The sequence below is a fragment of the Lepus europaeus genome, chromosome 14, assembly GCF_033115175.1.
Source record: "Lepus europaeus isolate LE1 chromosome 14, mLepTim1.pri, whole genome shotgun sequence".
NCBI classification, from domain to species: Eukaryota; Metazoa; Chordata; class Mammalia; order Lagomorpha; family Leporidae; genus Lepus; species Lepus europaeus.
Genome location: NC_084840.1, coordinates 55,755,958 through 55,778,846, shown reverse-complemented (window position 1 = coordinate 55,778,846; position 22,889 = coordinate 55,755,958). Strand labels below are relative to the sequence as shown.

The 22,889-nt window shown below is 37.7% G+C and overlaps 1 protein-coding gene across 6 annotated transcripts in view; it reads right to left on the bottom strand.

Annotated features, from left to right (window-relative positions):
* Positions 1-22,889, bottom strand: part of RGS7 (regulator of G protein signaling 7) — a 524,234-nt gene that overhangs the window by 85,843 nt on the left and 415,502 nt on the right. For all 6 annotated transcript variants that reach the window (XM_062210668.1, XM_062210671.1, XM_062210673.1 and 3 more), the window contains 2 exons: positions 20,708-20,814; positions 14,655-14,706 (listed from right to left, as the gene is read on the bottom strand). In XM_062210668.1, the coding sequence (XP_062066652.1) occupies positions 14,655-14,706; positions 20,708-20,814 (159 nt within the window). The remainder of the gene's footprint in view (positions 1-14,654; positions 14,707-20,707; positions 20,815-22,889) is intronic.

Sequence of the window (22,889 nt, the reverse complement as noted above, 5' to 3'; positions counted from 1 at the left end):
TCTCGCTCTCTCACTCTCTCTCTGCCTCTCTCTCTCTGTGTAACTCTGACTTTCAAATAAATAAATAAATCTTAAAAATAAAGAATGTCTTTGATGGGTTCATCAAGAGACTGAACTCGACTAAAAAATCAGTGGAGGGTGTATGTACTCATATAAAAACTTCTAAAACTAAAATACAAAGAGGGAAAAAAAGAATGAAAAAAGTTACAATTACAATTACAAAAAGTTTAATATATATAAGATAGGAAGACCAGGAAAAGAAAAAGAGAAAGGAATAGAGAAAATATTGAAGCAATAAAGTCTAAAAATTTCTCAAAATTTGTGATAGGCATTGCTTTGAATTGATTATGCAGCCCCAATTCATATATTAAAGCCATAGTTTTCAATAACGTCAGAATGTGACTCTATTTGGAGACAAGGCCATTATAAAGGCCATTATAAAGTGAAGTCATAATAAGGGTGAGGTCCTAATCGACTTTGACTGGTGTCCTTATCAGGATGCCAGGGATATGCTTGTACAGAGAGAAGGCCATGTACACTAAGAAGGTAGCCTTCTGAAAGCCAGGGAGAGAGCCTCAAGAGACACTGGCTGAGCAGCTCCTTGTTCTTGAACTTCTAGTATCCAGGGCACTTCTAGACATCAATTTATTTATGAGATGATAAACCTCTGTTGTTTAAACTACACACTCTGTGATATTTTATTATGGAAATCCAATCAAACTAAACCACCAAACCCACAGAACCAGGAAACTCGGAGAACACCAGACATAATGAATATTAAAACACACACAGACACGCACACACAAAACAACCTTCCCCTACATCTAAAAATATAACTTCAGAAAACCCGAAAATAAAGAGAAAATCTTGGGGCTGGCGCTGTGGCACAGTAGGTTAATCCTCCACCTGAAGCACTGGCATCCCATATGAGTGCTGGTTTGAGTCCCGGCTGCCCCTATTCCAATCCAGCTCTCTGCTGTGGCCTGGGAAAGCAGAAGATGGCCCAAGTCCTTGGGCCCCTGCACCTGCATGGGAGACCAGGAAGAAGCTCCTGGCTCCTGGCTTCTGATTGGCACAGCTCCAGCTGTTGCAGCCATCTGGGGAGCGAACCAATGGAAGGAAGACCTTTCTCTCTCTCTCTCCCTCCCTCTCACAGTCTGTAACTCTACCTCTCAAATAAATAGATAAAATCTTAAAAAAAGAGACAATCTTGAAAGAACCAGAGGTAGAGGAGAATCTTGTCTAGAGAAAACAAAATACAAGAATCACACTGAACTTTTCTCAATAGCAAGAAAAAAGTAGAGTTACATATTAAAATGTTGAAATAAAAAACCTACCAACCTATAACAGTGTTCCCTGTGAAATTATTCTTCAAAATGAAGGAGAAATAAAGATTCCCTCAGACAAACAAATATTGGGGGAATGTGTTGACAACTGCCTATCTTGTAAGAAATTTTAAGGAAGTGCTTTAGAGAAAAAGAATAGGATGTAGACTGAAATTCAGATCGACATAAAGAAAGGAAGGGGGCTGGCACTGTGGTGTAGCGGGTAAAGCCACTGCTTGCAGTGCCAGCATCCTATATGGGCATGGGTTTGAGTCCTGGCAGCTCCACTTCTGATCCAGCTCTCTGCTATGGCCTAGGGAAGCAGCAGAAGATGGCCCAAGTCCTTGGGCCCCTGTAGCCTCATGGGAGACCAGGAAGAAGCTCCTGGCTCCTGGCTTTGGATCAGCACAGCTCTGGCCATTGCAGCCATTTGGGGAGTGAACCAGTGGATGGAAAACTTCTCTCTGCCTCTCCTTCTCTCTCTGTGTAATTCTGCCTTTACTAATACATAAATAAGTCCTTAAAAAAAAGAAACAAATGAGGCCGGCGCCGCGGCTCAGTAGGCTAATCCTCCGCCTTGCGGCGCCAGCACACGGGGTTCTAGTCCCGGTCGGGGCACCGATCCTGTCCCGGTTGCCCCTCTTCCAGGCCAGCTCTCTGCTGTGGCCAGGGAGTGCAGTGGAGGATGGCCCAAGTGCTTGGGCCCTGCACCCCATGGGAGACCAGGAGAAGCACCTGGCTCCTGCCATCGAATCAGCGCGGTGTGCCAGCTGCAGCGCGCCTACCGCGGCGGCCATTGGAGGGTGATCCAACGGCAAAAGGAAGACCTTTCTCTCTGTCTCTCTCTCTCACTGTCCACTCTGCCTGTCAAAAAAAAAAAAAAAAGAAAAAAGAAAAAAGAAAAAAAAAAGAAACAAATGAAGAACAGATAAAGTCTCTTCTAGCTCTTATTGTTAGTTAATCTAACATAAAATGTTAATCAAAATTATGAGATCAACAAAGTATTCACTGAAGACAGCATAAATGAGAGGAATGGCAGCAATGTTAAAAGTGATAGGAGGGAGAAATTAGAAATACTCGATTACGAGATAGTTATATTACAAATGAAGGGTATAATCTTATCTAATAGTGCATTTAAATTAGTTGTAAATGAATACTGCAAAATATAGGGAAAATTTTAAAATGTTAAAAAGAAGCCAAAGTAATATACAAGCAAAGCAAAGAAAATTAGACTCATATTAAAAACTCTCTGAAAACCTGAGAAGAGGGGACAGTGCTGTTACTCAGAGGGTAAAGCCACCACCTGGGACACCGACACTCCTTAGAGCACCATTCAGTCTTGGCTACTCAGCATCTGAGCTCTCTCCCTGCTGATGTGCCTGGGAAACGGCATCTGATTACTCAAGTACTTGAGTCCCTGCCAACCACTTGGAAGACCTGGATGGAGTTCCTTGATCATGGCTTCTTTGATTCATTTATTTGAAAGAGGTATACAGAGAGAGAAGGAGAGGCAGAGAGAGAAGTCTTCCATCCACTGGTTCAATCCCCAGTTGGCTGCAATGAGTGGAGCTGTGCCGATTCAAAGCCAGGAGCTTCCTCTGTGTCTCCCACGTGGGCGCAGGGACCCAAGGACTTGTGCCATTTTCTACTGCTTTCCCAGGCCATAGCAGAGAGCTGCATTGGAAGTGGAGCAGCCGGAACTCGAACCAGCACCCATTTGGGATGCCGGCACTGCAGGTGGCAGTTTTATCTCCTGTGCCACAGTGCTGGCCCCGGCTTCTTTGTTTTAAATATTAACTTATTTGGCAAATAATGCAGAGAGTGAGACACACAGAAAGAGAAAGAGAGAGAGAGAGACAGAGAGAGACAGAAAGGCAGAAAGTGATATATATGGAGAAATCATCCATCCCATCCATTAGTTCACTCCCCAAATGGCCACAGAGGTCTGGGGCTGGGCCAGGCAGAAGCCAGGAGCCTGGAACTCCTCTCCCACGTGGGTGGTAGGTACTCAAATACTTGAGCCACTTAACGGTGGAAAAAAGGTGGAAGTAAAAAAAAGTATTAAAAAAGAGACAATAAAGGAAACTAATATAAACAATTATGAACATTAATTCAAATGTATAGCTTACAGGGCAATTTCTAGCATCACGTATATACATAAAAAAAAAGAAAGATCTAAAATCCAGAATCTGGACTTCCATTTTAGGAAACTAGGAAAACAATAGCAAATTAGTCCAACTATATGGTTGGATCAGTCCAGCAGTTATAGATACTAATCAAATCATATTAATAATCATTTTGAAAGTCAATTCTCTATATACATCAATTAAGAGAGAAACTTTCAGAGTGGATATCAAATAAAACAAACTATTTCTGTTTACAAGAAACCCACTTGAAAGACAAAGACTCAAACAAATTAAAAGCAAAAGGACTGAGAAGCACTTGCTTTTATAACATCGATCAAAATAAAGCTTCAGTAAATAAATTAGTTTCAAACACAACAGATTTCAGAAAAGAAAATAATTCAGATAAATGGGGGGAATTACTTATTGGTAAATGGGTTCAGTTTTCCCAAAACAGAAGAATAACTTTCTGATGTTCTGTTGTTATCTAACAACAAAACTCTCTGAGGCAAAAACCGATAGACTACAAGGAGAAAGAGATGAATAACTGCTATCACTGGAGACTTCAATAGACATAGATCTGTGGTTGACAGTTCCAGGAGGCAGAAGTCAGGAAGGACAAAACTGAACTAAGCATAGGTCATCAATCAACTATATCCAATAGACATTTAGAATATACAAATGCAGCAGTAACAAAATATAGTCTTCTCAAGTTCCCATTAGACAGTCTAAGATAGACCACGTTGTGGGCCATCACACAGCTTAAACATGTAAAACAGAAGTCACACAAATTATGACCTTAGACAACAATAGACTCAAGCTAGAAATCAGTAATGGAAGAGTAGCTGGAAAATTCACAAATACAGTTTAAACAACAGAGTTCTAAATAACACTTAGGTAAATGAAACATCCTTAAGAAAAATTTTATTGATCACTTGGACTAGTGCAATGGCATTGGTACATGCCACCTGGGTGGGATTGTGTGGGAATCCCCTGGCACCTTTCTGACTACACCATTTGCGGCCAGTCCGATTGAGCATGTTCCAAATTGTTCATCTCCTCCCTCTCTTTTTCCACTCTTAGATTTAACAGGGATCACTTTTCTGTTAAAATTTAAACTCCTAAGGATAATTGTGCATTAATTACTGAGTTCAACCAATAGTACTAGAACAACAACAACAACAACAACAAATACTAAAAAGGATAAAGTATTACATTGTACATCTAAAGTCAGGACAGGAGCTGATCAGTTCATTGTTGGTTATAGTGTCCATTTCACTTAACAGGTTTCCCCTTTGGCGCTCAGTTGTCATCGATCAGGGAAAACAAATGATATTTGTCTCTTTGGGACTGGCTTAATTCACTCAGCATGATGTCTTCCAGATTGCTCCATCTTGTTGCAAATGACTGGGTTTCGTTGTTTCTTACTGCTGTATAGTATTCTATGGAGTACATGTCCCATAATTTCTTTATCCAGTCTACTGTTGATGGGCATTTGGGTTGGTTCCAGGTCTTAGCTATTGTGAATTGAGCTGCAATAAACATTAATGTGCAGATGGCTTTTTTATTTGCCAAATTAATTTCCTTTGGGTAAATTCCAAGGAGTGGGATGGCTGGGTTGTATGGTAGGGTTATGTTCAGGTTTCTGAGGAATCTCCAGACAGACTTCCATAGTGGCTTAACCAGTTTGCATTCCCACCAACAGTGGGTTAGTGTCCCTTTTCCCCCACATCCTCTCCAGCATCTGTTGTTGGTAGATTTCTGAATGTGAGCCATTCTCACCGGGGTGAGATGGAACCTCATTGTGGTTTTGATTTGCATTTCTCTGATTGCTAGTGATCTTGAACATTTTTTCATGTGTCTGTTGGCCATTTGGATTTCCTCTTTCGAAAAATGTCTATTGAGGTCCTTGGCCCATCTCTTAAGTGGGTTGTTTGTTTTGTTGTTGTGGATTTTCTTGATTTCTTTGTAGATTCTGGTTATCAACCATTTATCTGTAGTATATTTTGCGAATATTTTTTCCCATTCTGTCGGTTGCCTCTTCACTTTCCTGACTGTTTCTTTTGAAGTGCAGAAACTTCTCAATTTGATGCAATCCCAAATGTTAATTTTGGTTTTGACTGCCTGTGCTGTTGGAGTATTTTCCAGGAAGTCTTTGCCTGTGCCTATATCTTGCAGGGTTTCTCCAATGCTCTCTAATAATTTGATGGTTTCGGGTCGTAGATTTAAGTCTTTAATCCATGTTGAGTGAATTTTTGTGTAAGGTGAAAGGTATGGGTCTTGCTTCAAGCTTCTGCACGTGGAAATCCAATTTTCCCAGCACCATTTATTGAATAGACTGTCCTTATTCCAGGGATTAGATTTGGATCTTTGGTCAAATATAAGTTGGCTGTAGATGTTTGGATTGATTTCTGGTGTTTCTATTCTGTTCCATTGGTCTATCCATCTGTTTCTGTACCAGTACCATGCTGTTTTGATAACAACTGCCCTGTAGTATGTCCTAAAATCAGGTATTGTGATGCCTCCGGCTTTGTTTTTGTTGTACAAAATTGCTTTGGCTATTCGAGGTCTTCTGTGTCTCCATATGAATTTCAGCATCATTTTTTCCAGATCTGAGAAGAAGGTCTTCGGGATCTTGATGGGTATTGCATTGAATGTATAAATTGCTTTTGGGAGAATAGACATTTTGATGATATTGATTCTTCCAATCCATGAGCATGGAAGATTTCTCCATTTTTTGGTATCCTCTTCTATTTCTTTCTGTAAGGTTTTGTAGTTTTCATCGTAGAGATCTTTAACGTCCTTGGTTAAGTTTATTCCAAGGTATTTGATTGTTTTTGTAGCTATTGTGAATGGGATTGATTTCAGAAGTTCTTCTTCAGCTGTGGCATTGCCTGTGTATACAAAGGCTGTTGATTTTTGTGCATTGATTTTATATCCTGCTACTTTGCCAAACTCTTCGATGAGTTCCAGCAGTCTCTTAGTAGAGTTCTTTGGGTCCCCTAAATAAAAGAATCATATCATCTGCAAAGAGGGATAGTTTGAGTTCGTCCTTCCCGATTTGTATCCCTTTAATTTCTTTTTCTTGCCTAATGGCTCTGGCCAAAACTTCCAGAACTATATTGAATAGCAGTGGTGAGAGAGGTCATCCCTGTCTGGTACCAGATTTCAGTGGAAATGCTTCCAACTTTTCCCCATTCAATAGGATGTTGGCCGTGGGTTTTTCATATATTGCTTTGATTGTATTGAGGAATGTTCCTTCCATACCCAGTTTGCTTAGAGTTTTCATCATGAAAGGGTGTTGTATTTTATCAAATGCTTTCTCTGCGTCTATTGAGAGAATCATATGGTTTTTCTTCTGTATCAGCTCACAATTGATAGCTCTGATAGGTCTAAGAGTCAAAGAGATCACACAAACAAGACAAGTAACTGCTAATACTAACTGATAGAATCAAAAAGGGAGAGAAAGATCCAACATGGGAACCGGGATACACAGCAGACTCATAGAAAGGCAGATGTCCTAAACAACACTCTGGCCTCAGAATCAGCCCTCAAGGCATTCGGATCTGGCGGAAGAACCCATGAGAGTATAGCAGGCATGGAAAGCCAAAATATCACGGAAAAAAAAAAAAGACCTAAATGAAAGATCTCTGTGAGTGAGATCCCAGTGGAAAGAACGGGGCCATCAAAGAAGGAGGTACCCTTCTCCGAAGGGAGGAGAGAACCTCCACTTTGACTATGACCCTATCGGAATAAGATCAAAGTCAGCGAACCCTAAAGGCTTCCATAGCCCTGGCAACTCATGACTAGAGCCTAGGGAGATTACTGACGCCATGAACAGGAGTGTCAAATTGTTAAGTCAGCAACAGGAGTCACTGTGTACTTACATCCCATGGGGGATCTGTCCTTAATGTGTTGTCTAATGTGCAGTGATGCTATAACTAGTACTGAAACAGTATTTTTACCCTTTGTGTTTCTGTGTGGGTACAAACTGATGAGGTCTTTACTAATTATATACTGAATCGATCTTCTGTATATAAAGATAATTGGAAATGAAAAAAAAAAAAAAACAACCTGGTGTTAAAATGGAAATGGCATAGAAAGTTAATTAATTTGAAAAAAAAATTATGTAGGATCTCTGTCTTTAATGTGCTGTACATTGCTATTTAATGCTATAATTAGTAATCCAATGGTAGTTTATTCACTTTACGCTGCTATGTGGGCAAAATGTTGAAATCTTTACCTAATATATACTAAACTGATCTTCTGTATATAAAGAGAATTGAAAATGAATCTTTACATGAATGGAAGGGGAGAGGGAGAGGGAAAGGGGAGGGTTGCGGGCGGGAGGGAAGTTATGGGAGGGGAGAAGCCATTGTAACCCACAAGCTATACTTTGGAAATTTATATTCATTAAATAAAAGTTTAATAAAAAAAAAAAGAAAAAGAAAAATTTTAAAAATATTTTAGGTTAAACTAAAGTGAAAATATGATAAATCTATGGATGTAGTGAAAGCTATGATGAGAGAGAAGTGTGCAGCACTGAATGAATATAAGAGAAAAAAGGAATATTGAAAATCTAAACCTTCTTCTTGGAAAACAAGGGTAAAGTAAACCTAAATTGAATAAAAGAAAATAAATAATAAAAGCAGAAGCAGAAATCAGTAAAGTTGAAAATGGGAAACCACTAGAGAAATTTAGCAAAACCAAAACCTATATTTTCAAAAGATCAATATTGGTAAATCTCTAGCCATCTGATTAAGAAAAAGAGAGAAGACACAAGGGACGGTTATCACTCTTGATATGACTGACTTTAAAAGGATAGTAAAAGAATATTTTGTTAGCCAAAGCTGTGGCCTAGTGGGGTATATAAGCTGCTACTTGCAGTGCTGGCATCCCACATGTGTGCTGGTTCAAGTTCCAGCTGCCCTGCTTCTGATCCAGCTTGCCGGAGAAAGTAGTGGAGCATGGCCCAACTGCTTGGGCCCCTGCACCCATGAGGGAGACCTGGAAAAAGCTGGCTTTGGACCGTTCCAGCTCTGGTGGTTGTGGCTACTTGGGGAGTGAAACAGCAATAGAAGATCTTTGTCTCTCCCTCTTTCTCTAACTCTGCCTTTCAAATAAATCTTTAAAATAAATAAAGAATATTTTGAACAATTCTAGCCCACAGATTTGATAAATGAGGTTAAATGGACCAATTTCTTTTTTTAAAACTAGTTTCATTTTTTCCTTTTTGTTTTTGAGGTAACATTTTTAATTTATATTTAGTCAAAAGCTTAATGTTCCACTAAATAAAGAATTTAACAAATAAAATGTAAAAAGACCAACTTTTTCAAAAAATACACTCTACCAAAGCGTATAAAGGGAGAAAGAGGTGATACAAATAGGCTAGGATCTACTAAAGAAATTGGATCTACAAGTAAAAACGTACCAAAATTGGAACTACCAAGTTCAGATAGCTTCACTGGTTAATTGTACCCAACATTAAAAAAGAAAATGTAGGCCGGCGCCGTGGCTCAACAGGCTAATCCTCCGCCTTGCGGCGCCGGCACACCGGGTTCTACTCCCGGTCGGGGCACCGATCCTGTCCCGGTTGCCCCTCTTCCAGGCCAGCTCTCTGCTGTGGCCAGGGAGTGCAGTGGAGGATGGCCCAAGTGTTTGGGCTCTGCACCCCATGGGAGACCAGGATAAGCACCTGGCTCCTGCCATCGGAACAGCGTGGTGCGCCGGCCGCAGTGCGCTACCGCGGCGGCCATTGGAGGGTGAACCAACGGCAAAAGGAAGACCTTTCTCTCTGTCTCTCTCTCACTGTCCACTCTGCCTGTCAAAAAAAAAAAAAAAAAAAAAAAAAAAAAAAAAAAAGAAAATGTATTCTGTATAATCTCTTCCAGAAAATAAAAGTACATAGGGTACTTCCTTATTCTTTCTACAAAGCCCACATTACCCTAATATCATACCACATAAGAAAAGATAATACAAGGAAAGAAAAATGTAGAATAATATCTCTCATGGATATTTCCATGGATGCACAAAATCACCAAAAAATATTAGCATGTCTCTTCTAACAACATTTAAAAAATTAATACATCAGGAGCACATGATTTTTTTTCCAGGTATGTAAGACTGGTTGACAATTTGAAAGAAAATTAATCCATCACCTCAACAGACTAAAGAAGAAAAATCATACGATCATGTCAATACATACAAAGGACTTGACAAAAATCTACCAGCCAGTCATGACAGTAACTTTCAGAAATCTACAAATACAGGGAAAATTCCTCAGCTTGAAAAAGAACATTTATAGAAAGATCAGGATGTGAGGATATTATGTCTCATCATTTTTATTAACGTTGAACTGTAAACCTAGGTAATGGAATGAAATAAGAAAAAGGAAATAAGAGAAGGAGTTCTAGTCCCGGTCGGGGCGCCGGATTCTGTCCCGGTTGCTCCTCTTCCAGTCCAGCTCTCTGTTGTGGCCCGGGAAGGCAGTGGAGGTTGGCCCAAGTGCTTGGGCCCTGCACCCACAGGGGAGACCAGGGAGAAGGCACCTGGCTCCTGGCTTTGTGCACCGGCCATAACAGCCATCTGGGGGGTGAACCAACAGAAGACCTTTCTCTCTGTCTCTCTCTCTCTCACTGTCTAACTCTGCCTGTCAAAAAAAAAAAAAAAAAAGAAAAAGAAAAGTCAACTGTTTTCCTGCATACTAGCAATGAAAAATTGGGATATAAATTCAAAAACATAATACTATTTATATTAGTACAAAAACAAACACTTAGTCATAAATTTAACAAAATATCTACAAAATTATATTAATAAAGTATAAAATTCTGATGAAAGAAATCAAAGATGATCTAAATAAATAGAAATATATACCAAAATATTTGGAGAGTAAGGCTCAATATTGTTAAGATGTCAGTTATTCCCAACTTGATCTGCAGCTGTCATGCTATTTCAATCAAAGTCCCTATAGACACTTTCTGGATATCAGCAAACAGATTCTAAAGTTTAAATGAAACCAAAAGACTTAGAATAAGCCCCACAATACTGAAGAAAATGATAAAATTATAAAAATGATGACTAACACTGCCCAACTTCAAGCCTTACTATAAATTTTGAGGCAGGTATTGTGGCACACCAGATTAAACTTCCAACTAGGACAACCATATCCCATATGTGAGTGCCACTTTGAAGGAGTGCTAGCTATTCTGCATGTGATCCAGCTTCCTGCTAATACATCCTGGGGGGCAGCAGATGATGGCTGCCATGCTTGGCTTCCATGGAGGAGACTAAGATTGAGTTCCAGGGATCCTAGCTTCGGCCTGACCCAGCCCTGGCTTCCAGAGGCATTAGGAGAGTGCCTTTCAAGTATATGAACATAAATAAACTTTTTGTTTTTTTTTACAAAAGGTTTACTATGAATTTGAAGTAATAAAGACATTATGGTGTTAGCAAAAGAACAGAAAAAATAAATCAATGGGATAGAATAGAGATTCCAGAAATAGAATAGTAAATTCAATGGTGAAGGGTAGTATTTTCTTTTTTCTAAATGTATTTTTATTTGAAAAGTAGAATAAAGGGGGGAGGGGAGGAGAGAGAGGGATCTCCCATCTGCTGGTTCTCCCATCCACTGATTCACTCCCCAAATGGCCACAATAGTTAGGTTTATGTCACATTGAAGCCAGAAACTCCATCCTGTAACCCCCATGAGTGGCAAGGGCCCAACTACTTGGGCCATCATCCACTGCTTTCCTAGGCACATTAGCAGGAAGCTAGAATGGAAGCATAGTTAGGGAACTCAAATTGGCACTCTGATACGGGATGCTGGGATCGCAAGCATTAGATTAACACATTATATCACAATGCCTACTCCAAGAAAGGTAATATTTTCATAAGAACGTTTAGAATAACTGGACATCCAAATGCAAAGGAAAAAGATACAGAATTTATATTTTATGATTTTCACAAAAAATCCAAAATGGGAAAAAATTCTCTTGTTCTTTTTGCCTTGGTCTCCAGCTCATTGTAAGCCCTTGTGTCACATTATTCTTGATGATGCAAGAGAAAAAAAAAAAAAAACAGGCAAGTATAATCCTGATCCAATATTAACATGCTGGGAAAGGAATGTTTTTTACACCTGCATGAAAGTATCAGAAATCCAATGCAACTTGATTTTCAAAGAACAGAGTTCATAGATATGTAGACCCTGTAGTCTCTATTTTCGTGTTTTAGTCATTGGACACAATCTACACATTTAATTTTTTTACTTAATCAAGGAAATTGTGAAAAATGTTTTTCTGTATCTATTAATCTATAGAGGTTTATGTTGTGCAGAATCTACCTCATAAGTTCAAATTGGTGATGCAAAAAGAGGCCAGACGTTAATACTCATATAATGACACTGTTCTTTAGTCCTATTTTATGCAATAAACTTTACCAAAACTGTCTTAGAAAGGAGGTCAAAATGCTTTGGACCTCACAACCCAACTACATCACACCATCAATATAATCATTAAGACAAGGGCTATTTTTATAATAATAGACTTTCATTATATATGGCAGTAGGGAATCTAAAGTTGGATAATTAATTTCGTTGCCATTGTTTATTGGTACCTTAACAGAAAAGTCACAGAAGATTTCATCACTGCCTACAGGAGGTGCACAGTATCGGAGATCATCTTTAAATTTCTTCCTTTCATTCTCTCTCCATAGCCTGTTATTGAATATTTATTTTATTTTTCATCTGTATACAATCCAAGAAAGCTAGATATACAAATAGGAATATGTTTTTAGGAAAAACCTAAATATAATAATTAAAGAATATGTCCATAATTGGTTAACAAGTCTAGTGTTATGGAATTAGGTAGAAAGTTTGTAGCTAATGCCCCTCTTAAATGGATGCTGACCTGCAAGTTAATGTGAAACTAAGTGACATTCATCATTTGGGGGTGACCTACTTTGAGGGATGTTCTCTACATGATCTGCCATGTAGGCTGTGACATTTCCTGAGGCTCACCATTAAAACATCAATCTGCTATAAATTCATAAAATGTGAACTTCTATTGTGTATACACTAACATATTTACAAAAAAACACAAAGGACGGTTCAAGGGAAGCATGAGAATAAGAATTTCCTTTTCAACAATAGCAGAACCAACATATCTGACAGGCAATAATGATGAGTTCAAAACAATATATATATATATATATTTTTTGACAGGCAGAGTGGACAGTGAGAAAGAGACAGAGAGAAAGGTCTTCCTTTTGCCGTTGGTTCACCCTCCAATGGCTGCCGCGGAAGGTGCGCTGCGGCCAGCGCACCGCGCTGATCCGATGGCAGGAGCCAGGTGCTTCTCCTGGTCTCCCATGGGGTGCAGAGCCCAAGCACTTGGGCCATCCTCCACTGCACTCCCTGGCCACAGCAGAGAGCTGGCCTGGAAGAGGGGCAACCGGGACAGGATCGGTGCCCCGACCGGGAGTAGAACCCGGTGTGCCGGCGCCGCAAGGCGGAGGATTAGCCTAGTGAGCTGCGGCGCCGGCCAAAACAATAGTTTTGGTCCACTGAGTGTATGGAAGATCAACAGCACTTTCCCTAGGCATATTAATTTGAATTATTCCAGCATTAAAAAGTCAATATTCTTATTCTTGTTTGAAAAAGGCAAGCTAAGGCTCAGAAATGTTATCTGCCTCACATAAAGTCACACAGTTGGTACATGGTTTTGACAGTAGTTGGAGTCAAGCCTGTCTGCATGTAAGACCTAGGTCTTTATCTGCAATCTCTCTTTGAACTGCGCTAAGTGTTTCCTTCATGAGAAGGGTATACTATTTAGGGAGACAGTTCCCAGGAACCATCCAAGGAGAGACAAAATGTTCTAGAAAGTTCTCCAACTCAGGTCCACAAATCAGCAATTGTTTAACAACTTTCTCCAAGGCCTAAAGTTTTAAGAGATGTGTGGCTTGAATGAAGAAATCAGAATCCCCACTATATCCAGTGTCAATTTTAGATTAAAGTATTTTGGTTCTTAGATTTTATTTTTCTTCATGATTTATGTTACTTTGAATCCTTTGCTAATACCTGACTCCTTTTGGATGAATTTCTAATTCAAGTTGCTAACATAAACAATATGAGATGTGGCTCCGTTGGTTTTCTTTGAGTATTACTATACTTTTTATTCCCAAGATGTCACTCCAAGAGCAAACTTCAAAGACAAGTTGCCATGATGCTTCTCATTGTCTTTGCATAATATGTTACTCCCTCTGCCTCAAACCCTTGTCCTGGCTTTTCATCTGGAGAATTCCTTTCTCCTTTAAAATCCAGTTCAAATACTATCGGTACTTTTGTGAAACCATTTTGGAACATCCCAAGTAAAATCAGTGTCTCAATCTTTTAAACTTCTATATAATTTTGCATGTACTACTGATCCCTGCACATGGCACTCTGCAGTTGCTACATCTGTATGATTCTGCTATCATGCAGCCTATGAGCTACCCAACAGTGTAGATAAAGTCAGTTTGCTTTGTCATCCCAATACCCACTACAATACTTGACATATGAAAAAAAATCCAACAAATATTTGTAGTAATGGCATTTTAAAACCCTATAATTTTGTCTTTGAAAACCATCAGCTTCAGGAAAAAATAAGAAGACAAGTAATTACTAGGGGGTTATTTTCTGCTTAAAAGGTTTACGTGCAATCATGCTTACTGAAGCATGTTTGCTCTGAGTTCACTGGCACTGGACTAATTAGTGTGAAACTTCCTATTGTATATTTTATTTCACAATTAACTCAACATTATCTTATAAAGATCATAAGATAGTTTATATAATAGTGAGAACAGCAGCGCCTTGGGTAGTTAAGGGACTTAGCAAAAACCATACAGTTGGCTCCCTGGGACATTTAGCTTTTCTTTCTAGCAGAACAAGGTGCTATGAAAAAAACAATACTAATGTTTTAAAGCCTGTTTATAGCTTTGAACTTACTCAGAAGTGTTTCTTTAATAGATGCAAAGGGATTAATATGATGAAAGAGTTGTCATAGGGTTTGTGACTTTCCAAACAAAGCTTTTCATAAATTCTGTGTTGGAAATACTGGTCCTACGTTAAAAATTATGGTTTCCCTCTCTCAATGACAAAAGCAATGAAATGTAAGTACACATTCATCTAGACATATTGACTGTCAAGAATAAAAAGAGGAGACATTGCACTGACCATAGTCTGTGTTTTCTGGCTCCCAACAATTTGATGGCCAAAAATAGGGTGTCTGCGGAACAAAAAAGAAATGAAAATCAGGTTAGATATTAGGAGTATTGGTAGAATATCTTTTTTGAGAACTGTGTTTATATTCAACAATTATATAGACTATTTTGCTAATGATACATGTTTTGTAATCCAAAACAAGTTCCCAGAGAAACATAGTAAGGTTCCCATCTACATTTACTTTGCTGATCAACTGCTTGGTCTCCAAAGGAGCAGCATCAGCAGGTATTTAGAATGTTGTACATTTGCTGCAGTTTTATGCAAACAGACATAAAAGTAAAAGGTATGATTGCATTATTCAAACCACAAGTGTCTAGCCACAGAAAGGACTGAAAGTAGCCTATTATATTCAGCAAGGCTCAGAACAAAACATTTTAAAATAAAACAAATGATTTTCCATGCATCCTGCATCTCAATGCTGCCTTGATATATCAAAAACCTCAACTAACAAAATCTTTCAGAGATCTGGCCGTGATTTGCCTGGGTCCATTAATTATATAATACAGTTCTCAACATTATTTGGCCAGATTAAAATAACTTGTTACCTCCACTTCTAAAACCACTCCGTCATAAAACACTTACACTTGCTGGTCAAGAGTTTTAGATCATTTATTAAAAAACAGATAATGTTTCTGTTGGTTGATAAAAGTAATAAGAAGCAGAATTTGGTCATGTGACATTCCAGAACTAATAGAATGAACTACAAAGAAAACATCTGATCAAGATGTTATTATTACAAACATTTTATATATTCTAAAAGAAATCTTCTAGCCCTGCAAGCTGGACTTGCTTGGCTGCAGACCATCAAGGAATTCAATATCAACTCTCTGCTTATCTAATCCTTTCCTTTGAATGCTGATGACTCCCAGACTCAGAGAAACAGTGAATGCAGACATCAGAGGTGTGAGCTCAATTGTATTTATTAGTTAATAACACCAATTCCCCTGTGCAATGAGCATATTTAGGGTAATCTCTGATTATCTGATAATTCTGTATCCAGAAGAGTGATTCTCCAGAAGGGGAAATGGCAGTTAGGGAGAACTGCTTGCATCTCTGAGGGAGTCTTTGCAAAATGTATGAGAACCCCCGTGTCATTCTGATTTAACCTCCACTCCTTCTTGGTAGCTATTGACATATAATACAGAACATTGCTAAAAGTCACTTTGTGAACATATGAACAGAATCACAGCAGGAATTTAGAAAAAGTAGAACAAAGACCGTTAGATACAGGAGGACAGCAAGGATTTAAAGGGGCCAATTTCATCACTCCAATTCCACTTGACTTGAGATGGAGCTCTGAGTATTTCGTTTCTTAGAGATAAATTGGATCAGGATTCTAGGCAAACCACATGGGGACAAAGTAAAAGAAAGTTTGCTTTCACATGGGGTGCTGGCTTTTGAGATGCCTCTCTTAGAATATGTTGTTCCTTTTGGGTTGCTTCTATATTTTGTGTGTATATGTATCTGTTTATCTAGTTTTAAATATCTATCCAAAACTTCACAATTTTTGTTTTGTAAATTTATGAACTTATTTTTAGATTTATTTATTTATTTGAAAGTCAGAGTTACACAGAGACAGGAGAGGCAGAGAGAGAGGAGAGAGAATGAGAGAGGTCTTCCATCTGATGGTTCACTCTCCAATTGGCTGCATGGCCAGAACTGTGCTGATCTGAAGCCAGGAGTTAGGAGCTTCTTCCAGGTCTCCCACGTGGGTGCAAGGGCCCAAGGACTTGGGCTAAATTCTACTGCTTTCCCAGGCCATAGCTGAGAGCTGGATCAGAAGTAGAGCAGCCTGGACTAGAATTGGTGCCCATATGGGATGCCAGCACCTCAGGCCAGGGCGTTAACCCACTGCGCCACATTGCCGGCCACTGTTATGTAAATTTAAAACTATTCTGAAATAAAGACTTGGAAAAATCTACTATAATCAGACTCATCAGACATAAACTTTTTCTGTTGTTATGAGGCATGTTTCTCAGCTGTATTCTTACAATTTAGGGACTGTAAAAATGAAGAATGTATCTATTTTAGCTTGTACTAGTATGTGAAAATGTCACAAAACCAACATTCTTCATTAATATTGGGAATTTTTTTCCTAGATAAAACCCTTATTATTGCCTTAAGGTAATAGATAATATAAGAGCCTAACAGATTGAAAACCTATTTGTTGTCCCTAAATAGCACTCTGACCTCAGAATCAGCCCTTAAGGTATTTGGATCTGGCTGAAAAGCCCAGGAAAGCATTTAAGGCATGGGAAGCCAAGACACTGTGGCAAAAAAATAACCTACATGAAGGATCTCTGTGAGTGAGACCCCAATGGAAAGAAGGGGCTATCAAAGAAGGATGTACTTTTCTCTGAAGGGAGGAGAGAACTTTCACTTTGCATATGGCCCTGTCTAAATATCGATGGAGTTTGTGGACTCAAAAGGCTTCCATAGCCTTGGAAGCTCATGTCAAGAGCCTTGAGTGGTCACTGATATAAAAAATAAGAGTGCTAATTGTTAAATCAGCAACAGGAGTCACTGTACACTTATTCTCCATGTTGGACTTCTGTCTGTAATGAGGTGTACTATGAGAATTAATGGTAAAACTTGTCTTCAAACAGTACTTTATACTTTGTGTGCCTGTGTGGGTGTAAACAGTGGAACTCTCTACTTATTATAGAGTTGGTCTTCTGTATATAAAGTGAATTAAAAATGAATCTTAATGAAAAATGGAATGGGAGAGGGAGTAGGAGGTAGGATGGGCATGGAGGTGGGAGGAGAAGAATGGGAGAAGAAACACTATATTCCTAAAAGCTGTACATATGAAATTTGTATTCATTAAATAAAAACCTTAAAAAATTAAAAAAAATAAAATGTAGAAATGGAAAAAAATCTATTTGTTGAGAATCTAAAACCCAGTTTTTATAATTTTACCAGACTTTAGTACATTTTAATGCATTGTGTCTCTGTTTTCCAATGTTGGCCTCCTTAGATATGATGAAACTCAATGCAAACTTTCTTGCTCAATCACCTTTGGCAGATACTAATGTGATGGAAGTCATGCAAGATACCTGGAGAGTCATGTCAGATATTAATTCCAACCAGCAAAAAGAACATAATTAGACATCTTCAAAGTTATAGTAAATACAAAAATCACATGGTTAAAATCTATGCTACAAATTTGAGGCAAATTTACTATTGAATATCAATAAAATGAAGAATTTTGTAATCTCAATCCTGAAGCTTCTAAGATTCCTAATGACAGCTGGAATCTCTATCATTCACTGGGGGAATTATAAATATGACATCCTAAATTTTCTATTTTAATTCATGATTTTTAAAGTACAAGTCCATGGAAGTGAATTTCAGTTTAGACTTAAAGAATTTTCTGCTGCTTGGAATTAACACAAAATGGAAGTGAATAAAAATGAACTTGAATCAAATGTCTTGAGTTGTTCAAATATAGATCAATTAATGCCTTCATAGATATTATTTTCAATAGTCAATTAACTCTGGCTTTTCTGTTTTGTTTTTTGATTTTGGCTTTAGGATACAATGATTATTAGATTTACAGATATGTCATATTAAATATTATTTCAAATATGGATGAGTTGTTAAAATATGGCATAATTGATATGTAACATTAATTAATGTAGTTTTATGTATATTGTGTACATGCAATTTAAGTTATAGCTATCAATATATTGAGCTTTATAACCCTCTACCAATATCTTGTAGTTATATATTTCATATGTCATTTGGATCCATTCCATGTTTTGTTCTAATGCTTTAAAAAGTCTTCAGGGCCAGTGTCATGGCATAGCAGGTAAAGCTGCTGCCTGTGATGTAAGCAGTCCACATGGGTTCCAGTTCACTGGTTCCTATCTCTGCTGTTCCACTTCTGATCCAGCTCTCTGCTAATAGACTGGGAAACGCAGTGGAATATGGTCTAGGTGTTTGGGCCCCTATAACCTACATGGGAGACCCTACTGAAGCTCCTATCTCCTGGCTTCAGCCTGGCCCAGTGCTGGCTGTTGCAGCCATCTGGGGAGTAGAGCAGTGGATGGAAGATCTCTGTCTCTCCCTCTCTCTGTGTAACTCTGACTTTCAAAATAAACAAATAAATATTTAAAGAAAATAAAGGTCTTCCTTTTCTCCTGAATGTAAGGTTGGTGAATTTCAAGCTTTGCTCATCTTTGACAGATAAGCATGACTAAGACAGGTAAACCTTGTCTGCCTACTAATCGAACTCTGAGGATGAAAGAATTAGAGCTCAAGGTTGTAAATTATCGCCAAGTCATCATCACTAACTTTGGCCCATATTTAAGCTAGTTTATTTTATAAAAAATATTGAATTAGATAATTCTAGAGAGAAAGACAATGTTAAATGTTTTCCTTATAGGTATGTCCTTTTGCATATGGATGAGTTTATTTACAATATTTACTTTGAAAAAATGACTGGTTTTGTTTTTGTAAAGAAAAATAAAACAGCTATATTCGCTTCAGAATTTGGGAGAATTTTGTTAGTCTTAAAGTTTACTTACAATCCATATAGGAGAAATATTTATAACAAAATAAGATTATATATAAAATGTAATTCTTGCAACAGTTAAAATACTCCTTTAAAAATCAAGATGTTTGTCACTTATAAATAAGCAATTTGCTAATCATCAATATTTCTTTAATTATTAAAATGTAATATAAGGAGAGCAAGTTACCCTAACTTAATAATAACCTATTAAGCTACCAGTGCTTTAAGTTTAGCTGTATAACGAATCAAATGCCATTGTGTTAAAATGCTTTTAAATTAGGTAATCTAATTAATTTAAAATGCTTGAATGCTTAGGGCCATATCATAATTTCAGGAGACTGCATTATGTCTCAGCTATTAAGGACAAAAACTTCTTAGGATTTTTTGCCTTGGGATAAAATAGTCCTAAGGAAGACAAAATAGACTGTTCTAGGAAGACAATGCATTTTGAAAACAATTTCTAAGCATTTTTCCTTTACTGAGTTTTTCCAAGAAAGTTTTAATTACTCAAATTGCTTTCAGTCATTTATTCAAACACAAAGTATTTAATTATATTCAGCACAATTGAGAAGAATGGTCCTACCTGTGTATAAGGGTGGGACAACTGGACAGCCGTCCATAAGATACCTTCAAGAATCAGTGAGAATTTGAACTCTGGCATTCTTAGGAGTATATGACTTAATTTTAGGGGCTGAAATCCCTACGCAATTATTAACAAACCATAATGTCTATTGAAATACAGAAGTATATTCAAGTAAGTCATTATGAACTCAAGTGTCAGCTATATCCACAGTGAATGAAATTAGTGTTCAAAAAATTTTATTGAAAGAGTGGTATGTAGCACCTATCTCATTTGAAAGTGATGAGAATAACGTTTCTAATTTTTCAGGTTATCTGTAGTGCTCCTGTGCCAGGTGAGTGTACACACACAGAGCATCATCCATATCAGTTCTCATGGCTTGCAGAAGGGTCTCAAAGGTAGACATGAAAATGATGTGTCCTAATTAGCTAAATTCTACCCTAAAATTAGCTACCATGTATTCTTTCCAGCAGTCCCATGAGGGTTTGTGTGGCTCAAGACAATTGTGTATCATAGTCAGATGCCAGAGTATAATAAACTTAGTTACACATCTTCCTAACTAGTTAACTACTAGTTAACTACTGGCAAGTTATAGATCAAGACACTCCCATCTTTCTGAAGTCTATTAAGTTACTTTCTGAATTTTCCTTAAGCTTTTATGTAAAATAGAACTTCAATCATCACACAGGTCACTTTTCACACATCATCATAACTATGTCCACTCCTGTCTTTCCCTGTATTTACCACTTTTTATGTGTTAAGTTTTTATGTATTAATTAGTTTCTAACTAGTCAAAGTCAAAGTAAAATTAAGTCATTGTTTTCAGAAGTTCTGCAAAAATTTTTAAAAATTAACAAACAAAATGCAGGCTTCATGTTCACTGTTAAAGAATATTTTCATTAAACTTACTTGAAATCGGTAAAAGGTGCCATCATCCTTTAATGTGAGGACATGGTCTGAGATCGGAAAGAAGTAGCCATGTGCAGCCATTAATGTTCCTAAATGGAGCGCCTCCACTGTTCCATGAAAACAAAAGAAAATGAAAAAAAATATATCAAAGCTTTTTAAATGTATCTTTCATTGCTGATTTATAGGATTATAATATTTTTTTCTGGTTCCCTTTGAGCATATTCCTGTATTCCAACTCTTGTCATCCCACACCTGGCTTTGGACTTTTTTTCTTTCAACTCTTCAGCACAAGATACTAAGATGGATCTTGTTCCTGGTAGTGACAGTGCAGGGACCAACCTATTTATTCCATAATGAGCAGCCAATCAGAAGATAAAATTATGAAACTGGAAGGCTCTTCTGAATCTTTAAAAGTAGGATCCATCATTTTACAGATTGGATTTGTGTTTGTTCTATGTAAATGTTCTTCTACAAACAATGTTCTACTGCTGTTCGATTTGATTGTATATATTCTTTTTATTACTCCTCTAAGAGTTATGCTTTATAAAACTTTGTGATTAAGGAAAATTTGTTTTGATAATTTTGTATCATGTGTGATGGTCAAATCAAATAATTTAACTTAATATTTAAGAAAATTGACCTTCTAATAATGTCTATGAAATGAGTTCGAAGTATTTGTTCAAAGAGTAGACCAGAGAGAATGATATTATAGCCAGAAAAACTTGCTTGCATGGTATGACAAATGCCTAGGCGAAGTATCAGGGAGGCAGTTCTTCTGCTTCATATAAAATGTGTAAGATTGGCACTTAGTTTATCAATGGCAAAGGTGGCTGTTGATCATATTTGCTCAATGGATAAACAAGCAGATTTGTGAAGAAATGACGGATCAAGAATATGAGAAACAGCACTGCCTGGAAAAACGCCAACCTAATTACTTGTGTTGTGATGATGAGCGGCTTGTTCTGCTCTTCCAGACAGTGTAGATGCTCATATTCTCTTTCCAAAATTCATTTATAAGCTTTTGAAGCTATCTTGTCATGGGAAGTGGTATTATTGGTATAAATGCCAATGAGAAATCTCAGAATGGGCCTGAGGTAGTGTTCTCAAGGTTGACTGGTTTATTGTTAGTGATAAACATTGAGCTACACTTTCCTGTGGTCCCACTGTTTCTAAATCTCAGCATCACCTTAATCTAATAAAAACCTGGAAGACCACTGACAGTCTCAGAACAAAGTGTTGAAAGAGTATAATGAGTAATCCACCAAGACTGCCCTTCCAATAAAGGCACACCAGATGGCTCAGCAACATTATGCTTCTCGGCATAATAACCACCAATTAATCTTGTTGTACATGTGTTATTCACTTCACCCACACAGCTAAAGTTCAACAAGAAACCTACCAAAAATTTCCAGTTACTGTTTCACTTGGAGATTTAAGCCATGTAAATTGAGAAATAAAAATTCCTCTCTAAACAACTGTTACTATGTGAACAGTTTAGTGCAACTTTAAGTCTGATACATTCATAGCCTCATTTTATCCCAAACCCTGAAGCAACAGAATTATAAATATCCTTTAAAAACAAAGAGAATTATATATATCACAAATTTGCTTTTGGCTACAACTACTTCAAAAAGATAACAGGATAAAAAACATACTATAAAATAGGTTTGAGCTCTTCAGTGTAAAGTGTTCTATATTTATAATATAACTTCAAAACATGGCAATATTTTTCTTATCCATAAGCTTAACTCCTACTAGCCTCAGTTCATTCCAAATATAGCACATAATTAAAATTTCTGGGGTATTTATATTCATTTATTTGAAAGAGTGGCAGAGAGATAAAGACAGACACACACACACAGAGAATGAGAGAGAAAGAGAGAGAGAGAGAGAGAGAGAGAGAGAGAGAGAGAGAATATCTATCTCACCATGGGTTTACTCCCCAAATGCCCACAATACCTAGGGCTATACTAGGCTGAAGCCAGGAGTACAGAACTTATCCAGACGCCCACATTGGTGGAAGGGGCCCGAGCATTTGAGCTATTACCTGTTCCCTCTCAGGATGAAGCACAGCAGCTGGACTTAAGCAGGCACTTCTATATGGGATGCAGGAGTCCCCAGGGGTGGCTTAACCCACTATGCCACAATGCCTACCCTAAGCCTATAATTTTTTTTAACTTTT